The sequence below is a fragment of the Phaethon aethereus genome (assembly GCF_964289735.1).
Source record: "Phaethon aethereus genome assembly, chromosome: 2".
In the NCBI taxonomy this organism is placed as follows: Eukaryota; Metazoa; Chordata; class Aves; order Phaethontiformes; family Phaethontidae; genus Phaethon; species Phaethon aethereus.
The window spans coordinates 149,892,472-149,906,416 of record NC_138582.1 but is presented as its reverse complement, the minus strand read 5'-3'; the positions used below and the strand labels follow the sequence as shown (position 1 = coordinate 149,906,416).

Below are 13,945 nucleotides of genomic sequence, written 5' to 3'. Positions count from 1 at the left end.
ATTTTATTGCTGTCTTGAACAGCCTTCCACACACGTTTGAGCCTCTGCTGGAAAGGTCAACAGGAAAATGAAAAATGCATTATGCTTGATGGAAGAGAAAGATACCTTTAGCCACTTAGTATCTCAAAGAAACACAGCTTCTAATATGGTCAGCTTTCCCCTCTCCTCTGTGTTACAGTCATGTTTGTTCTCAGGCAATGAAAGAAAAAGATGAAAAATATACCTACATAGTCACTATAAGTGATCTGAGATGAGATTCTGCAGGTAACAAGAACTGAATTTGGAACCTGCATGCTCTAATAACACTTACACTGTTAATGTCTCCTAATGTGTTTATGTAGTTCTGTTCCTTATTTTTTTTCCAGGCAATATGATCAATTAAGACAAAAGAATTTTCTATTGATTATCCTCATTTAACATTAGTCCAATCCAGCACAATCAATTATTCCTCAAAGCAATAATAGATTTATTAACTGTTCCTCAATTCATTATGTGTTCATGTTTAGCAGCACTTTCTGAGGTAAGCAAATAGTAGCACATAAGCTTAGCAAGTGACTGAACAAGGAAATAGCAGAAAAGTTTATGGCTGGAAAGAGAGCCCTGATGAAATTGTTTTATCTCACTTCATAGGAAACTGGGTTATAAAAGGAATTGCTCAAATCACTAGGTCTAGTTCACTTTTGTGAAAGGCAACAACTTCAAGGTATTCTTCTGCCTTCAATATAATCAGTAACTTTCTCCGTTGCTACTACCGAAAGGCTATTTTTCAGTTTTCAGATAAGGGACCCTTTTAGTATCTAGCCTAAATTTATTCATGAGCAGTTCAGATACACTGATTTGTAAGCAAGCTCTGCCATTCAGGTTTTCTCTGCCCGGAAAGGAAGGTAAGGGAAACACAGAAGAAAGTACAAACAGATCTGAAACACAGAAACAAATACTACTCAAAAACTTCGTATTTACCTGGTCCAAACCCTCATCTGAAAGTCCAACAGAGCCTCAATACTTTCTTACACCGATTTTCTTTTGAAGTCTAGCCACACAAGACTAGACAACTTCAAAATACAGAACAATAATTTTATACCTATGGCTGTGACAAAATCATAAGAAAGACTTTTCCTGTGACATTTCTGCTTTGTGACAAACTAGGTCTCACTAATTTGAAGCTAGGCATCCAAGTTCAAGATTTTTAAAAAACTAAAATACATCTCTGAGTGTTTCCAACTTCGTAAATCAGTACATCATACTTTGCATGCACTAGAATACTGAATATTGGCCTGGCTAACCAAGATCTCAAATTAGCAATTACCAGCTCTTAGAACTCTTTATCTCCACAAAGAGGCAAATATCCTTTCAAAACTCAGACTCTCAGTCCTGGGGTTATTCTTCAGGGACAGAAGAAAAGAATTGTAGTAAGGCTGGGTTAGAGCACCCTTACTACTTTAGCTTCATGACTGGAACAGCTTTTTGACCAACGTATAGCATCTGCTTGGAAGTAACCCTCTTGGGCATAACCCTCATTTGGATGCATCTGTGCAGCTCCTAAAAGTCACTACAGAGAATCACAAAAGTGTCCATCACAGAAATTTATACCAAAGTGAGTAAAGTAAATTGTAGGAAGTGTATGAATCCATCTCTGTCCCTGCCTGGCATAACAGAACAGTGATAGCTCTGCTATAGAAAGGATCTTTTCCTGCTTGTATGAAGAGACAGGCAAGATTTTCGCTTAAGATTGTATTTATTGAGCATTTGTTATCCTATTGCAAAAAAGTTAAGAAAAACAGTAAGTTTCTCTCTTGGATAGTGAATCTTTATTTGCTGTGTCAGCTACTGTTTATTCCTGATCACTAGACAAAGTAACTTGTTATCTATCATCCCACTAAAACATTTGTGTCAAGAATTATGAATGACAGGTAGTCTTAAAAGCTTATGATCAAAATCATGCCTGAGTTTATCATCGTGGAATAATTGTAACTTGCTATTGATACTGTCACTTGAAAGGGGACCAGTGTAGCTGTTCCACATTTTCTCAGTAGGGAAATACTTTCTTTAGAACAGCTGTTCTGCTTGCACAGAACCTTCAGGTGTGTGCTGGGTTTTTTTGCAGAAGCATGAAAAATGTTAAAATATCACAAGATATTTTGAAATATCACAAAATGAGATATTTCAGCCATGTTTCACAAGTTTACAGTCTCAAACAGTTTGAGAATTAGAAGTCAGTATTTGCTCTAGGGCTGTGCAAGTGATTTTATATATACTGTATGTATGCAGAGGAGAAGCAAAAGTATGTTCTCTGCTAGGAGGGACAGAGCAGATGTAACTCCTGGTCTGGTGGACAGGCTGTGTTCCTTTCAACCTCAAGAACTCGTCAATCAGCTATTAGCCACAGTTAATTTCTGTTGATGAATGTCCCATTTCTGTTTGTCAAATTTAGACACAGAGTTGTTCTGTATAAGCATTTGCTTTGCATGACCTTCTTTCATCTAAAACAGAAGAATATAACATTGTAAAGATTTTTTTTTTCACCCTGTCTCGCTGCTCTCCTTCCCCCTTAGGATAACATATCTTGTTTTTTCCATTATGATCTTCAGTACACATGAAAAGAAAAAAACCTAATGCTTACAATTAAACTGTTTTAATTAACTAGTTATTTATATGAAGTATGCATAGTAATACTAATTGTGAGTCTCAAAGTATTTTAGCTAAACAACCTGGATTAATTAATACTGAGATTGAGAAACTAATCTTTCAATCATTTTTGTTGGTCCTTATTCTGTGATCATTTACCACAGTATAAAACTAGTGTTTCAGTTTCTAGCTTCACTCAGTTCTCTATCTAGTTAGCTATTACATGCTTAGCATGAAAGTTAGCATTAGAACACTTCAGAAAACTAGGATTATTCTTACCAAAAAAGTTACATTGTCATTCTGGATCTCATTCACTGAAATTGGTATCAATTTTCTTCTGATGTAACACCTTGTCTTACCACATAGTCCCTAAATGAATCGCATAAAATTGGTTGGTTTTTGTAGAAAATAATTTCTCAGTCAGTTTTCATCATGCTAATAAAAGAATTTTTGATATCATATCTTTAACTGCTTGTGTATTCTCTATCTAGTTACATAAAGTGCTTCAGATGATGTTCAACAAAATATGTGCTCATAAACTATATAGTTTTGCAAATGTAAGCACACGTTCAACTAGTGAAAAGATCTGGAATCAAAAAGAAGTAGAATTTGAGCAGTGGAATTATGGAAACTACTTCAACTGTTTGGAAAACAATTCAGGTTCAATACAACCCCATATAATTGCAAATAGCTCCATAAAAAAAAACAGATGATAAACAGAAAACTGGTAAATATATCCTACACAACTGCAAAGGCATCCATTAGAAGACAGACATTTGGCTATTATTGTGCTAGCAGCAGACCTTGTAACTTAATTCAGCCTTATGGAATGACATTTATTACAAATATTAGTTTGGAAACCTTTCTGTCAAACAAGGCACACTCTAGTCTTTGACAAAATATGTAAACGATGCTTTACATAGCCTCAAGCTGAGCTGTAATAGCATCAACGTAAAGATGTCATATATAAAACTTTATGCAGCCAATTTATAAACACTTTTAGCAAGATAAAAATCTTGTACTAGGTGTTTGTAAAAATGGCAGTGCTGGATAAAACACACAGAATATTAAAGTCTATCATTAATTCAATTACACTAAAGTCCTTTAAAAAAATGAGATCTTCAAAGTAAACATAGACTAAACAAGAAAGCACATTTGAAGGCCTTCCCCCATACAGCTATGAATTCTTTCTAATCTCTTAATTTCTAGTAATTTGAAGGCAATATTCTGACCTTTTAAATTTTCCTCTGAAGCTGAGCTGGTATCAGTCGTCATCTTCAACCTTTGCTGTGAAACCTTTGCACAGTAATACTGGAGGCGTTAATTTCCATAGTATTACCAGTCAGAGACCATTCAGTGTGAAGTCTAATATCTTGAATCTAAATTAGTGTCTCCTTAATGGCTCAGTCTTGAATACCTACAGTATGCAGGTGCACAATAGTTTTTACTGCAGTTCTGTTTGCCAAAAATGACAATGACGTGGTCTGAATAGAGACAACAAAAGGAGTGGCTGAGGGCCTGAGGTGGCACCTTGTGAAAGTAGGTGAAAGAAGCAAGATGATTTTGAAGGAAGAAGATTTAGAAGGATCTAATGAAGACAAAATCTCATCTCTGTAAGGTGCATGCAACAGGAAAATGCTAATAGAGCCACCCAGTGTGGCAGGTTGCAGCCACTGAACGTCACCAGAAGCAGACATCATAGGTAGAGGACATCATGCACCTCCATCCCACAACAACTGCTTAGTCTACAGTTAAACAAGTGTGTGACACATCCCATAGATGAGATACTGCACCAGTATTATGGGAAATATCTATATCTTCCAGCACTCTGAGGCTGTCAACCTAATTGCTCATCACTTGGCAGTCATTTCTGCTTAAGCTAGTAGCAAGGCTGATAAAGCAAACCTAATAAAGCAAATCTAAACTAACCTAGGAAGAGACCCGTAAGAGATGATGAAAATAAAACTATCTCAAAAGGTGTTCTAAAATAAAAACGATGGCATTCAGCTCATAAAGTTACCTTTTTGTTTACATGTAGGCAAGCTACGTGTCTAAGTCGCCATTAAAACTGATGGGGATGTGGCTGGTAACAATTGGACTTCAAAGAGTGATCACATAATGACAAAATAGAAACCTAGAGTTTTATTTGGTTGCCCACACACATAGCATTTCAAAATGTGTAAGACATTCCTTGTCACCAGCTGCTACCCTTGAAGGGCATATACTTTCCATACATCCTGTTATACACATCAGCACTGTGGGGATTTCTTAGACACACTACTGCATCACAAACAACAATAGATGCCTTTATGCGATTCAGTTGTGTTAAGTGTCTGGGCAGCAAAAGAGCAATATACTACATCTACTATAATGGGAATTCAGATACCTGACACATCCTGAGTACACTTAGATGTACATGATATCTGATCTGAGTTTTAATTTTGAGCTGAATCCCACTCTACATACTTCAAGTCTTAGATAAGTCTGATATAATTTGGATTTACTGTCTCTAAAGATTGAATATGCACATTAAGATAGTTTTATTTATCTCCCCTCTTACCCCCAACTTTGTTTTTCACTCAGATGATACCTCAGATGATACCTTAATACAGAAATATTAAGGGCTTTCCTCAAGCAAAGAAGCATTTAGTAAAATAGAAAGGTGAAGAAAAGAAACTTTGCTCTCTCCAGTTCACTGACATATTCCCTTTCCAGTCTAGCTGAAGAGGAAAATCTGATGGTTTTTTTTCCCCTGTGCTCAGTGAAGACCATGCAGCCTCAGCCAACAACCTCCCATAATTTTTCCTTGAGGATAACTTCTGTAGTTATTGGTGGAACAAACTTTGCTTGTATTCTGGATAGTTGGAAGTTTCCAGAGATCAAAAAAGCACTTTTCTGAATTTCCATTTCTTCAATCTCTTCTCCTTGTGTAAGGCATGTGATCTGACTTTTGAGCATAAACCAAGTATGGTCCTTCCACACTCAGGAATGCTTTACAAATTTTGACAGCTAACAGTCTTTTTACCACTTACTTGTTTATTGACTTTGTTTATCGACTTTGTTTATCATACCACTAAACAGCAATCCAGGCACATTTTGTGATAGTTAGTTAGGTAACTTGTGAAAGCTACAATATCATTCTGCTTGGGAAGCATACTCTGTTGAAAAGTTCGAGAACAAAATAAATCAGAGAATGAAAATTAAGCTGCACAGTGAATTGCCTCAAATCCTCCTTGATACAACACAAAAATATAACCCGAGCTTTCAAATAAAATTTATGAATATCTTAAGCAAAATAATGTTTGTCTTATGTACACCATACTGAAAGTGTAAACACTGTAACTAGGAAAGCAAAATACAGTCCAAAGTGACTATTGATAAGTATGTGCTGAAAAGCCACTTCAAGTTCAGCTTGTTCCCTACATTTAGAGAGAGAGAGATAAAGAAAAGCAGCACACACATGCCTATAGTCTTAACCAGACATGGAAATTTTATTCCAGGATATCTAGCCAATTCAAATGCCCAGCAAATGTGTACTGCACTAAAGGTAAAATAGGACTAGATTCTATGACATATAACTTTTTTTCAGATCACTTTTGCTGTCTCAAGACTTAATATTAAAAACACCTGATATTTCTAAGAAGGTCTTGTAGTGCAGCATTATTTCTCTACTTTTAGATATGTGAGAAAAAAGTAATAATTACACTCAAGTAAGAGTAATTTGTTAGCTAGTTCTTAGAATGCAAAAGTAAGAGTAATTTGTTAGCTAGTTCTTAGAATGCAAAGCCTGGTTAGAGGTTTCACGTTCAGAGTTCACCCAGTCAGAGGCAGGCTCTGTGTATGGAACATGTAACACATAGGGAAACATCTGACCTAATAATGCCAGTATCACTGATGGTCATGGGAAACCTTAGAAGAGTTAAAAGTCTTCTTACTTAGTTTAACAGGGTTCTCCTTTATAAATACAGCATCAGGAATTCCTCCTGCACTTTTAGGAACAGTTTGCCTTTGGCTAGAAAAGCTATTCCCACATGCCAGCTACCCATTTCCAAAAGGAATCACCAGTTCATACTATGAATGTAGATATAAATACCTACCCTCATCTGCTGCTCAGAGACTCACTTCAAACTGCCAGCACCAATAACTCATTTCTCCTGACATGATAATTGTTTGGATGTCTGCTCTGGAACACATTTCTCAGAAAACCATCTATGGAGACCCAAGAGCTAAGGAAAGTTTTGGGGATGTTAAACTGTTTTGTAAAACAAGAAAACAAGTGTTGACAGTGCCCTACCCCTAAGGACCTTAGATGACATTAATCATGTTCTGTTGTCCAGTTTCTAGAGTTGTAACCAGTTATGGGCCCAATCCAAGCTCTTCTCTGACTGCTGATCCAAAAAGTCTTTGAGCTTTATTTCACATTCAAGGTATTATGTCTGGGAATACTTAGGGGAAACATTTTGTTTCTCTCAGATAAAAACTTCTGCAAATTATCTGTACTTTATTTTACATGCAAATATTGCAATTGGTTATGTACAGAAATGTATCCTAAATCCTAATTTTAATTCCTAAAAAATGGAAAAAAAGTATTTTTAACTCCAATGTGTCTTTAAAATTACAACCCATTCTAAATTTTTGTAATTCTTTTGTAAATTAGACTAGTATAAATAAATGGCAATTTTTTTTTACTGTAGCAAATGGTCAAATTGTTTTCAAACCATCACACAATCTATTAAGGCTAGAGCTCAAAAACAAAGGAGGTAAATCAGAGTCCTAGCTACCAACCAACGAACGGAAAGAAGAAACTGTTGAATGAAATAGGTGGACCAAGGGCAGATATTTCCAATTAAATTTCTAAAGTGCAGTGATTATAACTACACTGACTTGGAATTTAGCTGGAGAGAGCTTCATGGAATCAGAAAGTACAACACGAAAATCCAGGCTATATATTTTGTCTCCTTCACCGTCAATGAAAGGATAATTTTCTTCATTAAGAGCTGGACAATATATGTAGAAGCTGAATTCAGGTCCCCTGTATTCATGACTACTATTAGCTTTATGTCCAGCTACTAAACCAATCTACTTAGTCTATAGTATTTCCAACATTTTTCTGAAAAGTATGGAATAATTGTATCTTCTGCCAGAAAGGAGAGCAAAAAAATTAAGCACGTCAATTTATTATTTTTAAAAGTCTAGACTGTAACCGTGAACTTTTCATATCACTATGTAGGTGAAAATTAAAATTGCCATTTGCATGGAGTTTCATTCTAGATACATCTGAGAGTCTGTTTCTGTTCAGGTACTAATTAAGGGGAAAAAAAATTCACACCCTGTTGTATGCAATTAACACAACTATATAGGTATATTCTATCCTCCAAAAGTTCAGGGATATATCAGAAGTTATAAGTACTCTTTATAGGCTTGGGATTTTTGTTGGGGTTTTGTTGTTGTTGTTTGTTTGTTTGTTTTCCCCAGAACTGTTTTTTAAAGTGCTTTAGACATTCTACTTTATTTATTTCACATCCTGTTCTCTCAGACAATGGTCAATGCTGGTTGCTTCAAATGAAGATGCAAATGCTTGTTTATCTGATTAGTTGTGCATAAGGAAACATTTTTTTCTCTTTGCAGTAGGAGATCACATTATGCAGTGAGGCATAAAATGTGATTGTTCTTATAATTATATATTAGTTAGAATAACTGCCAAGTTTATTTCAATTTATGTGTCTGTAAATTTTTATAAATCTAATTATATCTGCAAAAGAGAGATATAAGCAATATCATTTGGTCTTTAGAGTACACTCTAAAGTTTGGGGCAATATTTCAAATGAAAAGATTCTGGCAAATCTATTTCCTGACTATTCTCTTCCTTTGCCTTTATTTTTTAAAAATGTAGCTATGTTGCTGAATTCTACAGATTTCAATTCTTTTTTTTTGTGAATTAGACATTTGTGCTAAAATGATTCAAAAACCAGTCTGGAAAAAAAAAAACAAACAACTAAAACAAAACCCCACCCAATGAACCAAAGAAATGTTGCAACACTGTATTCTTTAATGCTTACTCATAAAAGACCAAGGAAGTGAGTGAGTGATGAGTTAAGGAACTCTTCTAGTACTATGAAGTTATTGTAGGTGATATGAGCTAGAAATAACTATGAATAATAGGAAAAGTACTTTGTGAAAGTGAAGTTGCTTAAAGTGACAGTACCCAGCGCTTGTTACGCACTTGGCCGCCTTCTTGACATCAGCCATAGATGCAGGGCATTGGACGTCCCTATAATCCCTGAAACATAGCTGCCAGCCCCAAGCAGGTGTGTCAGGTATCTTATACAACTACAATGGAGCTAAACAGCCCCAGTGAAACAAATGAATTGCATCCTGAGTGACTGGCAATGAAATTAAATGTTAATTGAGTTACACAAAACAACACAATCCGTCTTTGTGCATGGGTGATGAGCTCCAATCACTACCACTACTGAAGAGTGACACAGCAGAGTATAGCTCCAGGAACACATCAGCCCAATGCTCAAAAAGGGCAAAGCAAATAATGCTTTCAGATTTATCGGGAAAGAGAGGAAAGAGAAAAATAATTATTTTGCTACAGTAACATTCCTCTGTCCACTCATTTCCTAAATTCTCTACACATACCTTATTTTATAATCTCAAAGGATTATAGTAGATTTTTTAAAAAGTCCAGAGCAAAGAAAACATATGGAATAGTTTCCATGTAAGAAGTAAGTTAGAATTCCTTCAGTGTGTAATGTTGCTTAAGGATGACTGCATAGAGATCGGTATGGAATAGGCGAGTTTGTCTGTTTTTCACTATAATTTTCAGTAAAAAATATTATCACATAGGAGACAGGGTGAAAACAGAGTCACTTTTTCAGCAAGTGTCAGACTTGTACAACTTGCTGCCAAAAATGAGAAGGAGGCTAAACTTTTGAACGTGTTCTCAGGGAAACTAGACTCTAAACAGAAGGCAAATACATTGAAGTTTACTACATATTCAAAACCACATTTGGTTCATAAGGTCTCCTAAAAAGAATATATTAGGAACATTAGAAGGAAGCATCATATGTGCCTGTCCTTTTTTGGTTCTTGCTCAGCATCTCATTGCAGCGTTAATGGCTCGTGTAACACTTCAGTAAATCTCTTTTAATTTGCTGGAAATAACAATTGTCTTCTCTACAAAACTGAAGTCAACAGCCACCAGTTCTCTTGTCTCTGGGAATAACTTTCCTCCATTGTAGCCTGTTTATCTGATCAGGCAGCCTTTGGCAGCTGTTGTGTACCCAGATAAGTGGTACGGAGACATTAGCAGAAGATCTGATGGAGGGATCTGCCATTTTTATAGCCAATAACCATACTTCAGGAGGGAAGGGAGGGAAAGGAGAGAGAAGGCCAGAAAATGTGGAGATCATGGAAGTTGTTGTCAAACCCATCATGTCTCCTATGTAAAAAAAATATAAAATGTGACTCACACCAATGGTCTCACATTTTGTGGGCATAGTCAGACAGTACCTTAATCTGTGAACATTCTTGGGGGGAGTCATATAACTCCCTTTGAAATTATGGTTGCTGCATGAAGAAGAGGGTGTGAATGTCTCCTGGAAAGGCCATGACTTTGAAAACTATTAAATTCCTTCTATTGGGAAAGGCATATAGAAAATAGCTCTCATTGCATCTTTGAAATGTAATGGACAGAAAGAGTGGTTAAGTGTGGGGATTATATGCTACCTGACCTATGCAATCCTGCCATCTTGCCAGTTCCATAAGAAGGTCTAATTTATTTCAGAGGAAACAAGGCTGGAACTGCAACTTTTCAAGGTTCAGTGTAGCCAAGGGGTGTTCCTGGGCTGATGTGGATATAGGCAGCCCCTTACATGGGGCAGAGTCTAACTTGAGCATCTGGCCACACTGAAGAGACACAGCAAGAGGCATAAATAGCACTTGATAGAACAAAACTGTCTCTGTATCTTCCTACACACACTACCGTTGTAGGACGTGAGCAAAACCCGGTATTCCCCCATACATCACTATTCATACAGTGAAGAGTTTATAAGTGCAAGCCTAAAATGATGTTTATTGTTTCTCAGGCACAGCATTTTAAGCGGCTCTCAGTGACTTTCCACTTCAGCATCATTGTTGCTAAGCAGCATCATGAGGACAATCTACAGCACGCTGTCAGTCTATAGAAAATGACTATGCTAACTGTCAAAATTATTTTTTCTATTTGTCCAGTGCTCACATTCAGCCTCTAAGTATTACTGCATGTTTGTGCAGGTGTAAAGCAACCCCCCTAGAATGTATTTTTTTTAAATGTTTAGAAGTTCAAAGAGTTTACATAGGGTTAGGGAACAATTCTGCTGAACAGTGAGTCTCTGTCACAGATAGGAACATTAAATATTCTATTTAGTGCTTACACTACATCCATTGCCATAGCACTCTATGTGCAGAAATAACAAGCACAGATCAGCTTAGTATACTTGTGTTACATAGTGATATTGCTCATAAGACTCAGAAGAATCTCCCTTGATGTGTGTATTACAATGAATTCTCATTTTTAAAAAAATAAAAAGATCTTAAAAAGGAATTGTATCAGAATTTTTTTAATGTAGTTTGTTCAGTATGCAGAATACCAATTGTAGATTGGTATGTCATAAAAATTACAATGTAAGCTCTTCAAACTGTGAGAAAGAACACTGAATAACCAAATTTCATCTGGGTGAAGAGAAGGGGATGAAAACATTATGGCAGTTACTATTTCACTGTGTGATCTTGAGTACCTACAATGAAGGAAACATCCCTTGCAAGTCCTGAGAAAAGGAAACGTGTCCAAATATAGTAGAGGAAGCATATTAACCAGCTAGGAAAATATGCATCAGTATTAATTCTGCATTTTCGTGTTATAAGAATAGACAAAAGCTATGACTCTCTCTCTCAGAGAGAAAATATTACAACTTTCTTAGCAAATATTCCCTGTAGCTGGGGACAAGGAAGGAACAGATCTCTGCTGCATGATGTTCTTCATTCTCAGAAAGTTTAAAAAATTTGAGCAACGGATATAAACGTTTCACTTTTGTCTAAACTCTCCTTGGTCTCTGCATATAAGCAGAGAAGTCTAGGAGTCCAGATTTTTGCAGTTCATCACCATAGTAATTCTAGCTGGCTCTAGTTTATAAAGTTACATCACAGAGCACTTTTCTCAGCCTCCACCATGCATTTTGCCACTGTTCAGAACATTTCTGTAGGCAGGAGTAGATTTCACACTCTGGTTTCTAAGCCCATGTTTCAAGCAATGATCCAAACTGATATGACTACCAAATAATAGCTGTAAGTTGGAACCCTTAGTGGCTTGTAAACTCTTATCTGGGACAAGAGAAAATTGTTGATATAGAAAAGATGTTTCACTGTTAGGATGAATTTACACCGTTATCTCAAAGTGTTGTGAATCTACAAAGTTCACGAAGTACATCTTACATGAGCTACACCAAGAAATCAGTCTCTGGTGGCTTTTTCTTGAGATTTTAGTAGCTTTTTTATTATATACATCATAAAAGTGTTTTGGAACATCCTTTACTATCAAAACCAAAGCTTTTAAAGTTTATAACATTGCCACAGGGACTTGCATCTACCATTAAGAGCATAGAGTCTGAAAATATCAAAAATAAAGAATCAGAAATCTCAGCTAGTGTTCCTCTTGGGGTAGCATTCATATAAAGCTGAACTTTAAAATACCAATCTCATTTGCAATAAATTTCTGTGACTGTTTTGACAGAAGTAGGAAGCCAATACTACATGCTGTAACTGGCAAGTTATCAGAGATATATCTGGAAAACATTGCCCATATCTTTCCTGATTATCTTGTGCACAAAGTATAGTGTAATTTCTTAGGTTTGATGTAGTCTCATCAGTGTTATTTCCCAGTGCCTGAGCAGTACTTAATGATATCCTAAAGGGGAAGGCTACTCATTAGCAGCAGTAAAAAAGCAAAGCAGTTCACATAAATTAATGATCCATTCTCATGGTAGTCCTTGACATTGGGAAATATTAACTTTGTTTTATTGATCAGAAAGACAGAGAAGTGAGATAAAATGACTTGCCGCAGCCATGCAGGAAATTTGTAGTAGGCCCAGGAACAAAATGCATCTCCTAAATTCCACTTTGGGCACTTACATTTCAGTAGCTCTAGTGATAAATGTGGTAGGAGGAAAGAGATTTGTCCTCTTCTGTCAGAAAAAGTTTCTCCTTCATCATTTGTGTCCAAGTAAATATTAGAAATGAACAACATCAGTGCTTTCAGGAGCACCTCTTACCTTGGGGTTATTGGGATCCATCCCCGTCAGAACTTTATTATTTTTGGTAAAATTTTTCTGAGTCTTATTTCCCTTGTGCAGTAAGTGAGGATGTTGCAAATAATTGCACCAATGCTGGCACCACACCACACGGGAAGAAGGTTGATATGGTGCCTAAACTGTATCAGTAGGAAATCCCACTAGCCAAAAAGCATTAAAGCTTGCTGGCCTTATTGCAATCTATCCATATCGGCTCTCTCCCACTCTTAGTTATTTTACAATAACCGTATTTTACAACTATCGATAAATAAATCCCACTGAATATAGCAGGATATTGTTTAAGTATACATGGCTGGACAATAAGTCTTGCAGATTCACAACTGTTGACTCAGTACCCAAACAATTATTTCATAAAATAATTATATTAGAATTTCAAAGAGCTACTTAAAAGCATGTTAGTTTCAACATGTCTTTAGCAAGCTATGTATTCTATTTGTCTTTTGATGGAGAGACGAAGAAATGAAAGCAATGCTGCTATACATCCTTTCCAGACTTACATAGATTGTTTGTCCATAGCAGGAACATACCTGTTGGAGGCAGCCTTGTGGGTTCTACTGGTAAAAACTCCTGGGATGGTAAGCACTCCCTGGAAAACGTGAGGTCATCAAGTGCTATGCCATCTTTGGGACCTTTTCCAGCTACCCCTTCAAAGACAACTTGGAAATCTTCATCTCCATCTCCAGCCAGGATTAATGCCTTGTGCTGCCAGAAATTTCCCTGGTTTCCAGTAAGATTAAGGAGAATTTTTTCATGTTTTGATGTAATCCTCTGGTAAACAACCAATGATCCAATGTGAGCTCCATACATATGGTAATAGAAAAGTATCTGTAAGCAAGAACAATAGCATTAAGTATACAACAGGTGACTTCAGACACATTCTGCTGTTGTATTTACCCTAATTATTAAATGGAGCATCATTAGTGGCATTCAGAATAGCCTTTAATTTTACACATTTTAAAAAATGGAAT

General features: G+C 36.3%; 1 protein-coding gene across 1 annotated transcript in view; it reads right to left on the bottom strand.

The window, feature by feature from the left end:
- The window catches only part of MALRD1 (MAM and LDL receptor class A domain containing 1), a 298,997-nt gene that overhangs the window by 146,507 nt on the left and 138,545 nt on the right, over positions 1 to 13,945 (bottom strand). Inside the window, exon 27 of the mRNA XM_081996518.1 lies at positions 13,505 to 13,802. Within this exon, the coding sequence (XP_081852644.1) occupies positions 13,505 to 13,802 (298 nt within the window). The remainder of the gene's footprint in view (positions 1 to 13,504; positions 13,803 to 13,945) is intronic.